Consider the following 15155-nt stretch of genomic DNA (forward strand, 5'->3'; position numbering starts at 1 on the left):
AAGTCTTCTCTTGATTGTTGACTTTGACACAGATACTCTACCTCCTGGAGGGTGTTCTTGATCTCGCCAACTGTTGTGAAGGGGTGTTTCTTCACCAGGGAAAGAATTCTTGTCATCCACCACAGTTGTTGTCCGTGGTCCTCCAAGGCCTTTTGCTGTTCCTGAGCTCACCAGTGCGTTCTTTCTTTTTGAGAATGTACCAAATAGTTGATTTGGCCAAACCTAATGTTGCTGCTCCCTCTCTGATTGGTTTGTTTTGATTTCTAAGGCAAAACTGAAGGCCAAACAGCAAGAACAAGCAGGAACTAAAGACACTGCAGTGCAGGCCTGTAGAGCATCACCAGGGAAGAAACCCAGCATCTGCTGATGTCTATGGGCTCCAGACTTCAGGCAGTCATTGACTGCAAAGGATCTGCCATCAAGTATTGAAACTCACAATTTAATTCATGATCATGTTAGTTTGTCCAAATACTTTTAAGCCCCTAAAATTGGGGGGACCACCTATAGAAATGGGTGTAATTCCTGCACCGTTCACCCAATTTGGATGTAACTACCTCAAATTAAAGAGGAAAGTCTACACTTAAAGCACATCTTGATTGTTTTCTTTCCAATCCATTGTGGTGGTGTACAGAGCAAAAATGATGACAATTGTGTCACTGTCACTGTCACTATTTATGGACCTAACTGCAGACCAGGTGTGCAGAATATAGAGCAGGTGTGCAGACAGCTGCAGTCTGTTAATTACAGAATTCAGACGGTACACCAGCTCCCCCTGGCGCCCAGGAGCGGGAACCACCGTAACATTGCAATCCCTGCGGCTCCTGCTGCCTCCTGGCCTGCTCTCCGCTCCTGCGCTCCTCCGGCCAGATGATGAACGGGGGCAACGGGGGTGGGAAAGACTGAGGTGGAGAGACAGAGGAAGGAGGGCTGGGAATGGAGATGGACAGAAGGAGAGAGACTAAAGGCAAAATAATAAAAACAGGACTAAACTGTAATACAAACAAAATACAAAATAATGCGTTTCAGAAGCAAAGAATTTATTTTTCCACTACATTCTTTCCATTATTCATTCCTCTGCTTTCTGTTCTGTTGCTGTCTGAACAGGACGGTCTTTGGCCTGGTTTCACATTTCTCACAGAGTCACATTTCAATCTGGGCCCCTATACTATACTATACCAAACTATACTATATAGTATACTATAGTCTACACATCTCTGGCTCCATTAATAATAATAATAACTATAATAATAATTAGGCTACATATTGTACTCAGTTCTGCCATTCCATTCAGCTCCTTTAAATACAGTCTGCTGGTCAACGCAATTCAATCCTCAATTCTGCAGCATGTGACGTGTCCAGCTGGGGGCGCCAGACCTCCACTGCGCTACATGCTTGGAGTCGGTGAAGTCAATTCACATGGTGTTGGAGTAACAATGGCTTTTCAAAAGAAAGATAATTTGTTGTTATTATTATTATTATTGTTATTATTGTTATTACTGCTAGATTTACTGGGATTTAAGTAATGGACCCCCCCCCACAAACACAAAATAAAAAAAAAACAACGCAACATGACAATTACAACGATATACTGTGCTAATACAATACATAATAATAATTAAAAGGGAACAAAGAAATATTATGTGGGATTTCTTTACCAGTGTTCCGTCTTCCCTTCTCTCCAAAATGTCAGTGTGTCAGTCAGTCAGTCAGTCAGTGTGTCAGTCAGTCAGTCAGTCAGTGTCAGTCAGTGTGTCAGTCACTCAGTCAGTCAGTGTGTCAGTCACTCAGTCAGTCAGTGTGTCAGTCACTCAGTCAGTGTGTCAGTCACTCAGTCAGTCAGTCAGTCAGTGTGTCAGTCAGTCAGTTAGTCAGTCAGTCAGTGTGTTAGTCAGTCAGTGTGTCAGTCAGTCAGTCAGTCAGTGTGTCAGTCAGTCAGTCAGTCAGTGTGTCAGTCACTCAGTCAGTCAGTGTGTCAGTCACTCAGTCAGTGTGTCAGTCACTCAGTCAGTCAGTCAGTCAGTGTGTCAGTCAGTCAGTTAGTCAGTCAGTCAGTGTGTTAGTCAGTCAGTGTGTTAGTCAGTCAGTCAGTGTGTCAGTCAGACAGTCAGTCATTCAGTCAGTCAGTTTGTCAGTCATTCAGTCAGTCAGTTTGTCAGTCACTCAGTCAGTCAGTGTGTCAGTCACTCAGTCAGTCAGTGTGTCAGTCAGTCAGTCAGTCAGTCAGTCAGTCAGTGTGTCAGTGTGTCAGTCAGTCAGTGTGTCAGTCACTCAGTCAGTCAGTCAGTCAGTGTGTCAGTCAGTCAGTCAGTGTGTCAGTCAGTCAGTCAGTCAGTGTGTCAGTCAGTCAGTCAGTCAGTCAGTGTGTCAGTCAGTCAGTCAGTCAGTCAGTCAGTCAGTCATTCAGTCAGTCAGTTTGTCAGTCAGTCAGTCAGTGTGTCAGTCAGACAGTCAGTGTGTGTTGTGGGTGGGGCATGTCAGTGTGGGCGGGGCACAGGGTTCATCAGGGTCATGTGCTCCGCCCCCTTGAAGGGCAGTTTCTCGCCGCTGTAGTAGCGCACGAGTTCTGGAACGCTGCCGAAGACGCAGCTGCTCTGGTCCAGGGTGAAGCCGCTGTCCCTCGTCTCGGCCACGATGATGTGCACGCAGCCCTGGCTGGTCCTGAGGGACGGAGGAGAGAGAGGAGAGAGAGTCAGTCAGGGGGCGTGGCGGGCCAGTGTCGGCGGGGGGAAGGCGGGGGGACGGGGACTCACTTGAGGGCGATGGAGTATTTGCTGTGTCCTGATTCGCTGGTCCGCACCAGGAAGCTGGCCTCCTTGCAGGGCTGCAGCTGAGACTCCGCCTCCTGCCGGGACACGGCGCCGTGGAACCAGCTAGACACAGAGAGAGATAGAGCAAGAGAAAGAAGGAGGACAGAGAGATAGATAGAGAAGGAGGACAGAGAGAGAGAGGGAGGGAGGACAGAGGACAGAGAGAGAGGACAAAGAGAGAGAAAGAGGACAAAAAGATAGGGAGAGGACACACACACACAAACACAGGACAGAGTGAGAGAGAGGACACAGAGAGGGAAAGGGAGAGGACACACAGATAGACAGAGAGAGAGAGGATACACACACAGAGGACAGAGAGAGAGAAGGAGGACAGAGAGGGAGAGGAAACACAGAAAGAGAGAAGGAGGACAGAGAGATAGAGAGAGGACAGAGAGAGGGAGGGAGGACAGAACAGAGAGACAGGACACACACAGAGGACAAAGAGAGAGAAGGAGGACACAAAGATAAGGAGAGGACACACACACACACACAGAGGACAGAGTGAGAGAGATGACACAGAGAGACAGAGAGATAGCACAGAGAGAGAGAGAGATATTCTACTTTAATAATGATTCAATGGAAACAACCAAAACACTTCTCAAATTATACATTTCCAAAAAACGTGTCACAGATCTCCACCCCCTGCACTCAGGACACTGTTTATCATTCCACAGTGTGTAAAGATATTGGGGAACACACTGGGGGGGATCTCTGACCAGGACGATTCTTCCAAGACCCTTGAGATCCTCAGCCTGCGCTTGAGGACCGCCCCCTGCAATCCACGCCCCGCGCTGTCCGTCGGGTCACTGTCATCTGTGGTCAGTCGGCCATTTCCTGGTTGATCGCGAAGCTTGCCGAGATCATTGGTCTTGAAAGGTCTATCTGAGATTGAGTTTCTGAGACAGAGGGAACCGGGTGTTGGGCCAAAATATCTCGATCCAGCACCATATTTCACCGTCGGCATGACCTTCCTTTCCACACAAGCTCTGCAGATCTCCAGCTGTGGCCTTTGGGTTCTCAGGACCGTCTGGCTTTTCTGCGCATCTGTGACCACAGGCGTGTCACCTCATTTGTATTCCCCAGTGAAACAGGAAGCCACAATATAGTTCCTTATGACTGAGATTGACTTTAAACAGTGGCAGGTTAATGCAGATTTACTTTTGTTGGATTTTATTTAACACACTTATTGTGTGTGTGTGTCTGCTCACCTCTGCTTCTCCAGGGGCAGTGTGGGATCGACCCAAGTGACCTCTGACACCTCTCCAGCAGTGGGGGAGGCCTTCAGGACCCTCTGGCTCCAGCTCTTCTGTCGGAGATGCTGGCGGCTCTGGGGGGGGTCGTCCTTGGCAGCCGGGGGGCGCTCGGAGCTCTCGAACTGCACTGTGGGGAGAAACATGCCAGGGTGTCAGTGTGTCAGTCAATGTGTGTCAGTCAATCAGTCAGTCAGTGTGTCAGTCAGTCAGTCAGTACGTCAGTCAGTCAGTCAGTGTGTCAGTCAGTGTGTCAGTCAGTCAGTCAGTACGTCAGCCAGTCAGTGTGTCAGTCAGCCAATGTGTCTCAGTGTCAGTCAGTCAGTCAGTGCGTCAGTCAGTCAGTGCATCAGTCAGTCAGTCAGTGTGTCAGTCAGCCAATGTGTCTCAGTGTGTCAGTCAGTCAGTGCGTCAGTCAGTCAGTGCATCAGTCAGTCAGTGTGTCAGTCAGTCAGTCAGTACGTCAGTCAGTACGTCAGTCAGTGTGTCAGTCAGCCAGTCAGTGTGTCAGTCAGTGTGTCAGTCAGTCAGTCAGTACGTCAGCCAGTCAGTGTGTCAGTCAGCCAATGTGTCTCAGTGTCAGTCAGTCAGTCAGTGCGTCAGTCAGTCAGTGCATCAGTCAGTCAGTCAGTGTGTCAGTCAGCCAATGTGTCTCAGTGTGTCAGTCAGTCAGTGCGTCAGTCAGTCAGTGCGTCAGTCAGTCAGTGTGTCAGTCAGTCAGTCAGTACGTCAGTCAGTACGTCAGTCAGCCAGTCAGTGTGTCAGTCAGCCAATGTGTCTCAGTGTCAGTCAGTCAGTCAGTGCGTCAGTCAGTCAGTGCATCAGTCAGTCAGTCAGTGTGTCAGTCAGCCAATGTGTCTCAGTGTGTCAGTCAGTCAGTGCGTCAGTCAGTCAGTCAGTGTGTCAGTCAGTCAGTGTGTCAGTTAGTCAGTGTGTCAGTTAGTCAGTCAGTGCATCAGTCAGTGTGTCAGTCAGTGTGTCAGTCAGTCAATGTGTCTCAGTTCGTCAGTCAGTCAGTCAGTGCATCAGTCAGTCAGTGCGTCAGTCAGTCAGTAGCTGTGCAGTGTTAACCGGCAGTGCAGTGTGTGTAGTTGTGTTACCTGACAGCGCCCTCACAATCTGCTCCTTCTTCCACTCCCACGGCTGCTCATACTCAGCGGGGGGTCTCTCGTCTGTCTCGGGCCGCGCCCCCCCCCGCCCCGGCCCCTCGGCCGCCCCGCCCTCGTACGGCGTGTCGTAGAGCTGGGGGGGCGGCGGCCGGCTCCCGGGGGGGTCCTCCGCCGCACCCCCGCCCTCCCCTGGCTCCAGCAGCAGGGTCATCTTCCCCAGGAGGTCCTTAGAGCCACGCCTCCTGATCTCTGCCAATCACAATCATTGATTCGTTGATGGATTGATTGACTGATTGACTTGTACAGTACAGTCATGTAAAATCCCACTGACTCTGTCCTAACTCTCTCTCTCTCTCACACACACACACACACACACACACTCAAACTCAAACTCACTGTCACACACTCACTCTCTCGGACTAAGAGACAATAGAACAGGAGGGGTGTATGAGAAGGTCAGGTGGTCATGTGACTGGTCTGCTGACCGATGCACTTCCTGGTTTCTGGGAAGTGACTGTGACCGGCGAGAGGGGACTGACTTCCTGAGAGCGTTGCCGTGGTAACAGCCTTACCTTCCTGAGCGGAGAGAATGGGGCCGGCGGGGGGGTCGGGGGGTCGGGGGGGTCGGGGGGGTGCCGAGACAGGAAACAGGAAAAAGTGACAGGAAAGAGGAAACTGCGCCCAGCTTCCCAGGACAACAGCGTCGCCACAGCAACCCGCCAGCCGGGGCGGGAGCGCACACTGCCCCCCCCCCCAGACCCCCCACCCGACCTCTGACCTCTGGCCTCCTCCAAACCCTCTCGGTGCCTCCCCGTCTCCCTCCTTCCCTTGCCTTCTCTGTCTCTGCTCTGCACCTTCATCTCTCCTCTCCACACTGTTCTCTCTCTCTCTCCTTCCTTTCTTTCCACGTTCTGCTGCTGTAACCTCACCCCTTCCTCCCTCCCTCCTCCTCTCTTCCCTCCATTCCGGTGTGGTTGTGCATGTACCAGTGATCATCTGCTGGGCGTCGTAGGGCTCCATATAGCCATCGTTGTCGCCCACCCTCTCCGCATCCCTCTGCTCCCTCGTTCGCTTGGCATCGTACGGGTCAGCGTAGTCCTCCACGATCAACACCTGAGAGAGAGAGAGGAAGATGGAAAGAAGGAGGGAGAAGGAGAGGGGGATAGGGGAGAGAAAGGGAGAGGGATTGGAGAGAGGGGGAGAGAGGGTGAAGGAGAGGGGGAGAAAGGGAGAGAGAGATTGAGAGAGGGATGGGGAGAGGGAGAGGAAGAGAGAGGGAGATGGAAAGAGGGAGAGGGGGGTAGTGAGAGAGGGGGAGAGAAAGGGAGAAGGAAGGAGAGAGAGAGAGAGAGAGAGAGAGAGAACGAGAGAGCAAGAGAGAGGGGGAGAGAGACAGATACGCACAGATCAGATACTTTTTTCATCTCTCTCTTTTTTTCTTTCAGATATAGGATGGTGTTCATTCCCCCTCTTCACTGTTTCTGTCGACGCTTTGTCAACACTGAGTCAGTCCAACAGACACCCGACACCCACTCTGATAACCTATATACTATAGGAAGGAGGGGAGGAGAGAGGGAAGGGGGGAAAGGTGAGGAGAGATGAGTGACGGGGGAGGGGAGATGAGAGAGAGAGAGAGAGAGAGGGAAGTGGTGAAGGGAGAGTTGACACCAGTTTGGCCCCCCATAAGGAATTCCCACCCCCTCCCTCTCTCTCTCTCTCTCTCTCTCTCTCTCTCTCTCTCTCTCTCCATCTCTCCTTGTGTTTCTCTGTAACCAATATCCTCCCCCCTCCTTCCCTCCCTTCCTCTCCCTCTCTGTCGTTCTCCCTCTCTCCCCCTCTCCCTCGGTGTGTCTGTGCCATTGTCACTGCAGATGCCATTAGATGTAGTTTTCAAAGGCCCGGCCCTGGGGGGGGGCTGTCAGACCATTGTTCCCACTGACGCCAAGAATTCTGACACAGGATACTGAGAGAGGGGGGGCTGACACCTGGGTGTCCATGACAATAGAGAGAGAGAATAAAGGTGTGTGGGGGGAGGAGGCGCTCCTATATACAGCACTATGGACCGGAACCACTGTAGTGCCGACTGTAAACCACTCATGTTAGACAGTGACTCTGCTATAGAGTCCAGTCCAGTCCAGTCAGTGACTATGCTATAGAGTCCAGTCCAGTCCAGTCAGGGACTCTGCTATAGAGTCCAGTCCAGTCAGTGACTCTGCAGAGGTCCGGTCCAGTCCAGTCAGTGACTCTGCTACAGAGTCCAGTCCAGTCAGTGACTCTGTTATAGAGTCCAGTCCAGTCAGTGACTCTGCAGAGGTCCGGTCCAGTCCAGTCAGTGACTCTGCTACAGAGTCCAGTCCAGTCAGTGACTCTGTTATAGAGTCCAGTCCAGTCAGTGACTCTGTAGCAGTTCAGTCCAGTCAGTGACTCTGCTATAGAGTCCAGTCCAGTCAGAGACTCTGCTATAGACTCCAGTCCAGTCCAGTGACTCTGCTATCGAGTCCAGTCCAGTCCAGTCCAGTCTAGTCAGGGACTCTGCAGCAGTCCAGTCCAGTCCAGTCCAGTCCCATCCAGTCCAGTCCCATCCAGTCCAGCCCTTCAGTGACTCTAAAAAAGTTCAATCCAATCTGGTCCAGTCCAGTCCAGTCAGTCTTACCGTGTCTGTTTTGCTGCCATTCTTCCCCTTCTCGCTCTCGGTTCCACTGGCCGGTCCCGTCCCATTGCCAGGGCTGTAGTTCTGGCTCTTGTCCACCTTGTCCACTTTGATAAGCCGGCTGATGTAGGCGCTGGCCCCCTTCCCGGGCCGGGGCTGCTCTTCGGAGCCCGGCTCGACCCGGGAATTCTTGCGGCTCTTTCCTTGGATCAGGCCCTGTATGTCCCACCCTTTCCCGTCCTTGATGGAGCCGGTCCCGGCCGCGTGCCCGTTCCTGCCCAGCTCGATGGCCGAGTTCTTGCGGTTCCGGCCCGACAGCAGCGAGCCGGGCCCGGACCCCGACTCCGCTGCCACGGCCGAGTTCTTGCGGAGGGTCCTGGTGCCGGTGGCCGCGGGTTTGGGCCGTTGCGGGGTGGCCGACTCGGAGGCGGAGCGGATCCGGTCGGTGCCGTTCTTCAGGGTGCTGGGGAGGTCGCGGAACCAGCGGGCCATGGTGCTGTGGGCTGAGAGAGCCGGACCCCCCGGCCTGCCATACACTGAGCTGCAGGGACACAACACTCACTACACAGCGCTCACTAGAGTACACAACACAAGTCTCAGTACTCAACACAACACTCACTATACAAAATTACACCACACAACATCTACAACACAACACCACAACAACACCGCCACCCATCCACCAGCTGACCAGGCCCAGGATCTCATGGGATCTGGCCTCGGGACACGTGCTCATAACATTTCACTCTGGTCATACATCTTATACATCTGCAGCCTATATAAATCAATCAATCAATCAATATATTTATCGGTGGATCCGTCGTGACAGCATCGCGCACTAAAGGGTTAATCTATGTCCTGAACACCTGCCCCGGCCTGAGATATGCGCTCGGTTCCGATCCGGCTGGGCTGGCCTCCGGGTCCCCTTTGATCTTCTGGTCTTAAGGAGGTGGAGACGGCGGCGGCGCCTGGTCTCGGACTCTTTAACAATAGTAGACAATGAGGACTGCCGTACTCAGAGCCGGACCGGACACACCTAACACAGTCGTGACTATGTCTGATCTGATCTCATATGGACCCGCTGCAGCGATTGTCATTTCGATAATCCTGTGATCGCCCTGTTATTGAATACAATAGCTGGACTGAAAATACCTTTACTACCACTACTACTGCCGCTAGTGCTACTACTACTACTACTACTACTACTACTACTACTACTACTACTAAGGTAGACGCCAGTTGTAAAGCTAATTCAGTATGTTGTTAGATTTGTTTTAATGAATCAACTACAACCGCTGGTATTGTTACCATTTCTATCAATGCTACTACTAACTTACTACAGTACTACTACAATTACTATTAATAATAATATCCAGTTGATATGCGCTCTCTCTCTCTCTCTCTCTCTCTCTCTCTGTTTGCTGCTAAAAAAAAAGTATGCATTCCCCCTACCTAATGCCCGGAGTGTCCGTCCCTGTGTCTGACTGTCCGGCCGTCCGGCCGTCCGTCTCTCGGTCTCACTCGGCGTCGGTGTGGCGCTGGCGTCCGCCGCTCGGTCCAAGTCGGATGCGGCGTCCTCGCCCCTGGCGCTGCTCCTGGCTCTGTCCCGGTTCTGGCTGCGCTTCTGGGTCGTGTTCCGTGGTCCCGGGTCCCATTCCCAAGCCCCTTGGTTGTCAACTCTGCTCCACTGAATGCCAGAACCCAGAGGTGCCGGGGCTTTCGACCGGGGCAGGGAGGAGGGGATTTGAGGGTGGCGGTGGGGGGTGGGGGGGGTGCGTGTGGAAAAGTCAGTCACAATGCATGGGCGTGGCGTGGTGTAGGTTTCTTAACCACACACACACACACACACTCTGCCCAGTCTCTGTGAGAGTGTGTGTGTATGAGCGTGTGTGATTTGTGTGTATTGTTCCACTGTACTATTGGGTGTACAGTGCTCTCTCTCTCTCTCTCTCTCTCTCTCTCTCTCTCTCTCTCTCTCTCTCACACACACACACACACACACTCACAGAAACTTTTTAATCTCATGATTGCGCTTTCCTGTGAAAATGCCGTCGGCCCACCTCCTCCCTGCCCCTCTCACTTTGTCTGTGCTGAGCGGCAATGCACTGTATTGTACTGTAATGCAGTTTACTGTACTTTACTGTATTCTACCGCACTACATTGTACTTCAGTTTTACTATACGCAACTATAAACTATACTATAATGTAGCCTATTTTATGGTACTGTAATTCTGTGCAGGAAACTACCAGCAATCGGGATCTTTGGATTTTTCTGATTGGTCGATTGCTTGATTGATTAATTGGTTTGCGTGATATTGGGTATGTCAATATAGTATTGCATACAGAATAAATATGAATGAATCACCATAATAATCGCCACTGATGTACTGAATTAAATAAGCTTCCCTCTTATTATTCCCGCACTCACACAGTGAGTATTTATGCTTATAAACACTGGTGAAATTGAGAGTGAATGGGATAACGCCTTAGATACAGGTTACTGGATAAGGGCGTGAGACAATAAACAAACAAACAAACAAACACATAATACAAATATTATTATTATCAATAATATTATTATCATGACGATTATTGTTAATTGCAAACAAACGAGATAAGGAAGAGCAGAAAGGAAATGAAAGGTTGATTTTCGCCCCGTCAATCATGTGCATTGGCTGCAGTGAACACTGTATGGCACTAGGGGGCGCTGGTGCCGATCGCACCCACACACACCGACCGGGTGTTTTTTATTTATTTAAACATCTGTGGCGCATGTGTTGCGATACATCAATCAAAATCTAAATACAGTTAATAAAATAACACCAATAAAAAGAGGAGATTGTCCATGTAATCACAGAGTGCAGTCCATATGATCGGACATCAGGTGACGTACGTGTACGTGGCGCAGACGATCTCTCGGGTACCGCTGGGCCGCAGCCTCCCCGCTAAATTTACAGGCCAGCGCGGCAGGGTGGACTGGACCCCGGCAGCAGCTGGAAGGTGAGTCGGTGTCTTCTCGTGTTTTCCGATTTAGGGAAAAATGACTTTAAATGACTTTGAACATGTATGATGTATTTATGTATTTCTCATTTTAAAGGATTATCAAACATTGTCATTTCGAAAAGTGATTTTAACACACATTATTAGTATTATTATAATTATTATGATTATCATTATTATCATCATTATTACTATTATGATTATGAGTAGTGCTGGTGCACTAACAAGATCGTACAGTATCTAGTAGTAGGTGAAGTTGTTACAGTGTGCAGGTTTATGTGTGTAAGTGTGATTGTGCATAGTGTGTGACTGGTGTGTGATTGTGTTGAGTGTGTGGCTGTTGTGTGTGATTGTGTTGGCATGTGTGACTGTGGTGGCGTGTGTGATTGTGTTGGCATGTGTGACTATGGGGTGTTGGCGTGTGTGTGATTTGTGCTGAGTGTGTGACTGGTGTGTTAGTGTGTGTGTGATAGTGCTGATTGTGTGACTGACTGTGCCGAGTGTGTGACTGTGGTGTGTTAGCGTGTGCGATTGTCTCTCTTTCTCTCTGTCTGTCTGTCTGTCGGTCCGTCCATCTCTCTCTCTCTGTCCCTCTGGTTGTCCGTCTCTCTCTCTCTCTCTCTGGTTGTCCGTCTCTCTCTCTCTCTATGTCCATCTGTCTGTCTGTCCCTCTATCCCATTCCCTCCCTCTACCGCTCTCTCTCTCAGGACGAGATTCTGCAGCTGTTCTCTGCGTTTGACAGCCAGACTGTCCGTAAAATTGTGAACGGGGCAAAATGGTATAAATATCTATAATAATCATAATAATAATTATAATAGTAATGATATAGACGCACAGTACAGAATATCTCTCTCTCTCTCCAGTTTTGCGTTCGTGGATCTGGGCAGTGAGTACAGGGTCTCCTCAGCCGTGGCACAGCTGAACGGACAGATGTTCCAGGGGCGCAAGCTGAGGGTGGACAGAGCTGCCCCCCCAGTGCCCCCTCACACACGGGACAACTACACCCCCCCCAGAGAGGTAACTCACACTAACTGACTGACTGCCCAACACACTGACTGCCGAAACGCTGACTGCCTGACGGCCCGACACACTGACTGCCCGACACGCTGACTACCTGACTGCCCGACGCACTGACTATCTGACTGCCCCACACGCTGACTATCTGACTGCCCCACACGCTGACTATCTGACTGCCCCACACGCTGACTACCTGACTGCCCCACACGCTGACTACCTGACTGCCCCACACGCTGACTATCTGACTGCCCCACACGCTGACTGCCCCACACGCTGACTGCCTGACACGCTGACTACCTGACTGCCCGACACACTGACTGCCCCACACACTGACTACCTGACTGCCCGACACGCTGACTGCCCGACACCCTGACTGCCCGACACCCTGACTGCCCCACACACTGACTGCCCCACACACTGACTACCTGACTGCCCGACACGCTGACTGCCCGACACCCTGACTACCTGACTGCCCGACACCCTGACTGCCCGACACCCTGACTGCCCGACACCCTGACTGCCCGACACCCTGACTGCCCGACACCCTGACTGCCCGACACCCTGACTGCCCCACACACTGACTACCTGACTGCCCGACACGCTGACTGCCTGGACTCTCCCTCCTCCCTCCCCCCTCCCCCCTCCCCCCTTCCTCTCTCTCTGTCCAGGAGTGCAGTGTGACAGAGCTCTCAGACAGCCACTGTCACAGGTGAGCGTCTCTCTCGGAGCGCTTTTCCACCGACATGGCACCCGTAACATCAGGGGCCGGGGGGCGGGGTAAAGTAGTCTCCACAAAAAGTTATTGGAGTTCAACCGCCATTTTTAAATTGTCAGAAGAGACGCGAGCAGTGAGGAGAGCTTTGCAAAAAAATTGGCGAAATCAGCAGCAAACAGCGGTCTGTCACGGAGAGCAACACTTTAGTAACAATATGGTCTCACGAGGTGCACTAACTAGTTAGGAGTTGGCAAATGGCAGCAATGAAGAAATGTGTTACGGCAGTGTGATGATTAAGATTATGGTTATTGCCGTGATATAGATCGGACAGAAATTGAATAGTGTTTGTTACTGAACTGGTCAGAAATGCAGTTTCTTCAGCTGCTGTCAGAAATGCTGTGTTGCGCCAAATGTAGTGCCCCCTACAAATCATGTGTCACTGGTTGGTTTTCACATGACACATACAGTGAGGGGGAAAAGTATTTGATCCCCTGCTGATTTTGTATGTTTGCCCACTGACAAAGAAATGATCCGTCTATAATTTTAATGGTAGGTGTATTTTAACACTGAGAGACAGAATAACAACAAAAAAATCCAGGAAAACGCATTTCAAAAAAGTTATAAATTGATTTGCATGTTAATGAGGGAAATAAGTATTTGACCCCTTCGATTTAGTACTTGGTGGCAAAACCCTTGTTGGCAATCACAGAGGTCAGACGTTTCTTGTAGTTGGCCACCAGGTTTGCACACATCTCAGGAGGGATTTTGTCCCACTCCTCTTTGCAGATCCTCTCCAAGTCATTAAGGTTGCGAGGCTGACGTTTGGCAACTCGAACCTTCAGCTTCTTCCACAGATGTTCTATGGGATTAAGGTCTGGAGACTGGCTAGGCCACTCCAGGACCTTAATGTGCTTCTTCTTGAGCCACTCCTTTGTTGCCTTGGCTGTGTGTTTTGGGTCATTGTCATGCTGGAATACCCATCCACGACCCATTTTCAATGCCCTGGCTGAGGGAAGGAGGTTCTCACCCAAGATTTGACGGTACATGGCCCCGTCCATCGTCCCTTTGATGCGGTGCAGTTGTCCTGTCCCCTTAGCAGAAAAACACCCCCAAAGCATAATGTTTCCACCTCCATGTTTGACGGTGGGGATGGTGTTCTTGGGGTCATTCCTCCTCCTCCAAACACGGCGAGTTGAGTTGATGCCAAAGAGCTCGATTTTGGTCTCATCTGACCACAACACTTTCACCCAGTTCTCCTCTGAATCATTCAGATGTTCATTGGCAAACTTCAGACGGGCCTATACATGTGCTTTCTTGAGCAGGGGGGCCTTGCGGGCGCTGCAGGATTTCAGTCCTTCACGGCGTAGTGTGTTACCAATTGTTTTCTTGGTGACTATGGTCCCAGCTGCCTTGAGATCATTAACAAGATCCTCCCGTGTAGTTCTGGGCTGATTCCTCACCGTTCTCATGATCATTGAAACTCCACGAGGCGAGATCTTGCATGGAGCCCCAGACCGAGGGAGACTGACAGTTATTTTGTGTTTCTTCCATTTGCGAATAATCGCACCAACTGTTGTCACCTTCTCACCAAGCTGCTTGGCGATGGTCTTGTAGCCCATTCCAGCCTTGTGTAGGTCTACAATCTTGTCCCTGACATCCTTGGACAGCTCTTTGGTCTTGGCCATGGTGGAGAGTTTGGAATCTGATTGATTGATTGCTTCTGTGGACAGGTGTCTTTTATACAGGTAACGAGCTGAGATTAGGAGAGTCCCTTTAAGAGAGTGCTCCTAATCTCAGCTCGTTACCTGTATAAAAGACACCTGGGAGCCAGAAATCTTGCTGATTGATAGGGGATCAAATACTTATTTCCCTCATTAACATGCAAATCAATGTATAACTTTTTTGAAATGCGTTTTTCTGCATTGTGTTGTTGTTATTCTGTCTCTCAGTGTTAAAATACACCTACCATTAAAATTATAGACTGATCATTTCTTTGTCAGTGGGCAAACGTACAAAATCAGCAGGGGATCAAATACTTTTTTCCCTCACTGTACGTTTATATTCTTACCAGACACCCTTACCCAGGGTGACTTACACAAAATGTAGCCTACATATTTTGCAGTAAGAGAAGATAAAATACACTAACTTCTGTGCTATAACTTCACACTACACCTGAGGTACATACTGTACACCTAATCTATATACTGCACACCTGCTCTATATACTGCACACACTGTACACTTGGTCTATATACTGCACAACTGGCCTACAGTTAGGTCTATAAATATTTGGACAGTGACACAATTGTCCTCATTTTGGCTCTGTATGTCACCACAATAGATTTGAAAGGAAACAATCAACATGTGCTTTAAGTGTAGACTTTCCTCTTTAATTTGAGCGCAGATACATCCAAACTGGGTGAACGGTGTAGGAATTACACCCATTTTTATATGTGGTCCCCCAATTTTAGGGGCTTAAAAGTATTTGGACAAACTAACATAATCATGAATTAAATTGTGAGTTTCAATACTTGGTTGCAAATCCTTTGCAGTCAATGACTGCCTGAAGTCTGAACCCATAGACATCAGCAGATGCTGGGTTTCTTC

At 50.1% G+C, this 15155-nt stretch overlaps 1 protein-coding gene across 2 annotated transcripts; it reads right to left on the reverse strand.

Moving 5' to 3' along the window:
• Positions 1–1016: 1016 nt before the first annotated feature.
• On the reverse strand, positions 1017–9552 carry she (Src homology 2 domain containing E). Of its 2 annotated transcripts, XR_010821833.1 has the most exons (8): positions 9269–9552; positions 7820–8357; positions 6153–6279; positions 5158–5415; positions 4016–4187; positions 2751–2870; positions 1656–2658; positions 1017–1437 (listed from the first exon to the last, which is right to left on the reverse strand). XR_010821833.1 is itself a non-coding variant. In XM_066721283.1 (7 exons), the coding sequence occupies exons 2-7, from the start codon at positions 8306–8308 to the stop codon at positions 2475–2477; spliced, it is 1350 nt and encodes a 449-aa protein (XP_066577380.1). In that variant the 5' UTR covers positions 8309–8357; positions 9269–9552; the 3' UTR covers positions 1017–2474. The 2 variants fall into 2 exon arrangements, 1 of the variants encoding a protein (XP_066577380.1); XM_066721283.1 differs by having other exon boundaries at positions 1017–2658.
• Positions 9553–15155: the final 5603 nt, after the last annotated feature.

The sequence above is a fragment of the Amia ocellicauda genome, chromosome 14, assembly GCF_036373705.1.
Source record: "Amia ocellicauda isolate fAmiCal2 chromosome 14, fAmiCal2.hap1, whole genome shotgun sequence".
Taxonomy (NCBI): domain Eukaryota; kingdom Metazoa; phylum Chordata; class Actinopteri; order Amiiformes; family Amiidae; genus Amia; species Amia ocellicauda.

What these genes read in the sequence shown, in the direction of transcription:
- she (XM_066721283.1), bottom strand. Translation starts at nt 8,308, where the DNA reads ATGGCCCGCTGGTTCCGCGACCTCCCCAGCACCCTGAAGAACGGCACC. An exon ending in ATGGCAGCAAAACAGACACG is followed by an intron (nt 6,280 to 7,819) that starts GTAAGACTGACT and finishes TCTCTCTCTCAG; the next exon opens with GTGTTGATCGTGGAGGACTA. An exon ending in AAATACTCCATCGCCCTCAA is followed by an intron (nt 2,659 to 2,750) that starts GTGAGTCCCCGT and finishes TCCGTCCCTCAG; the next exon opens with GACCAGCCAGGGCTGCGTGC.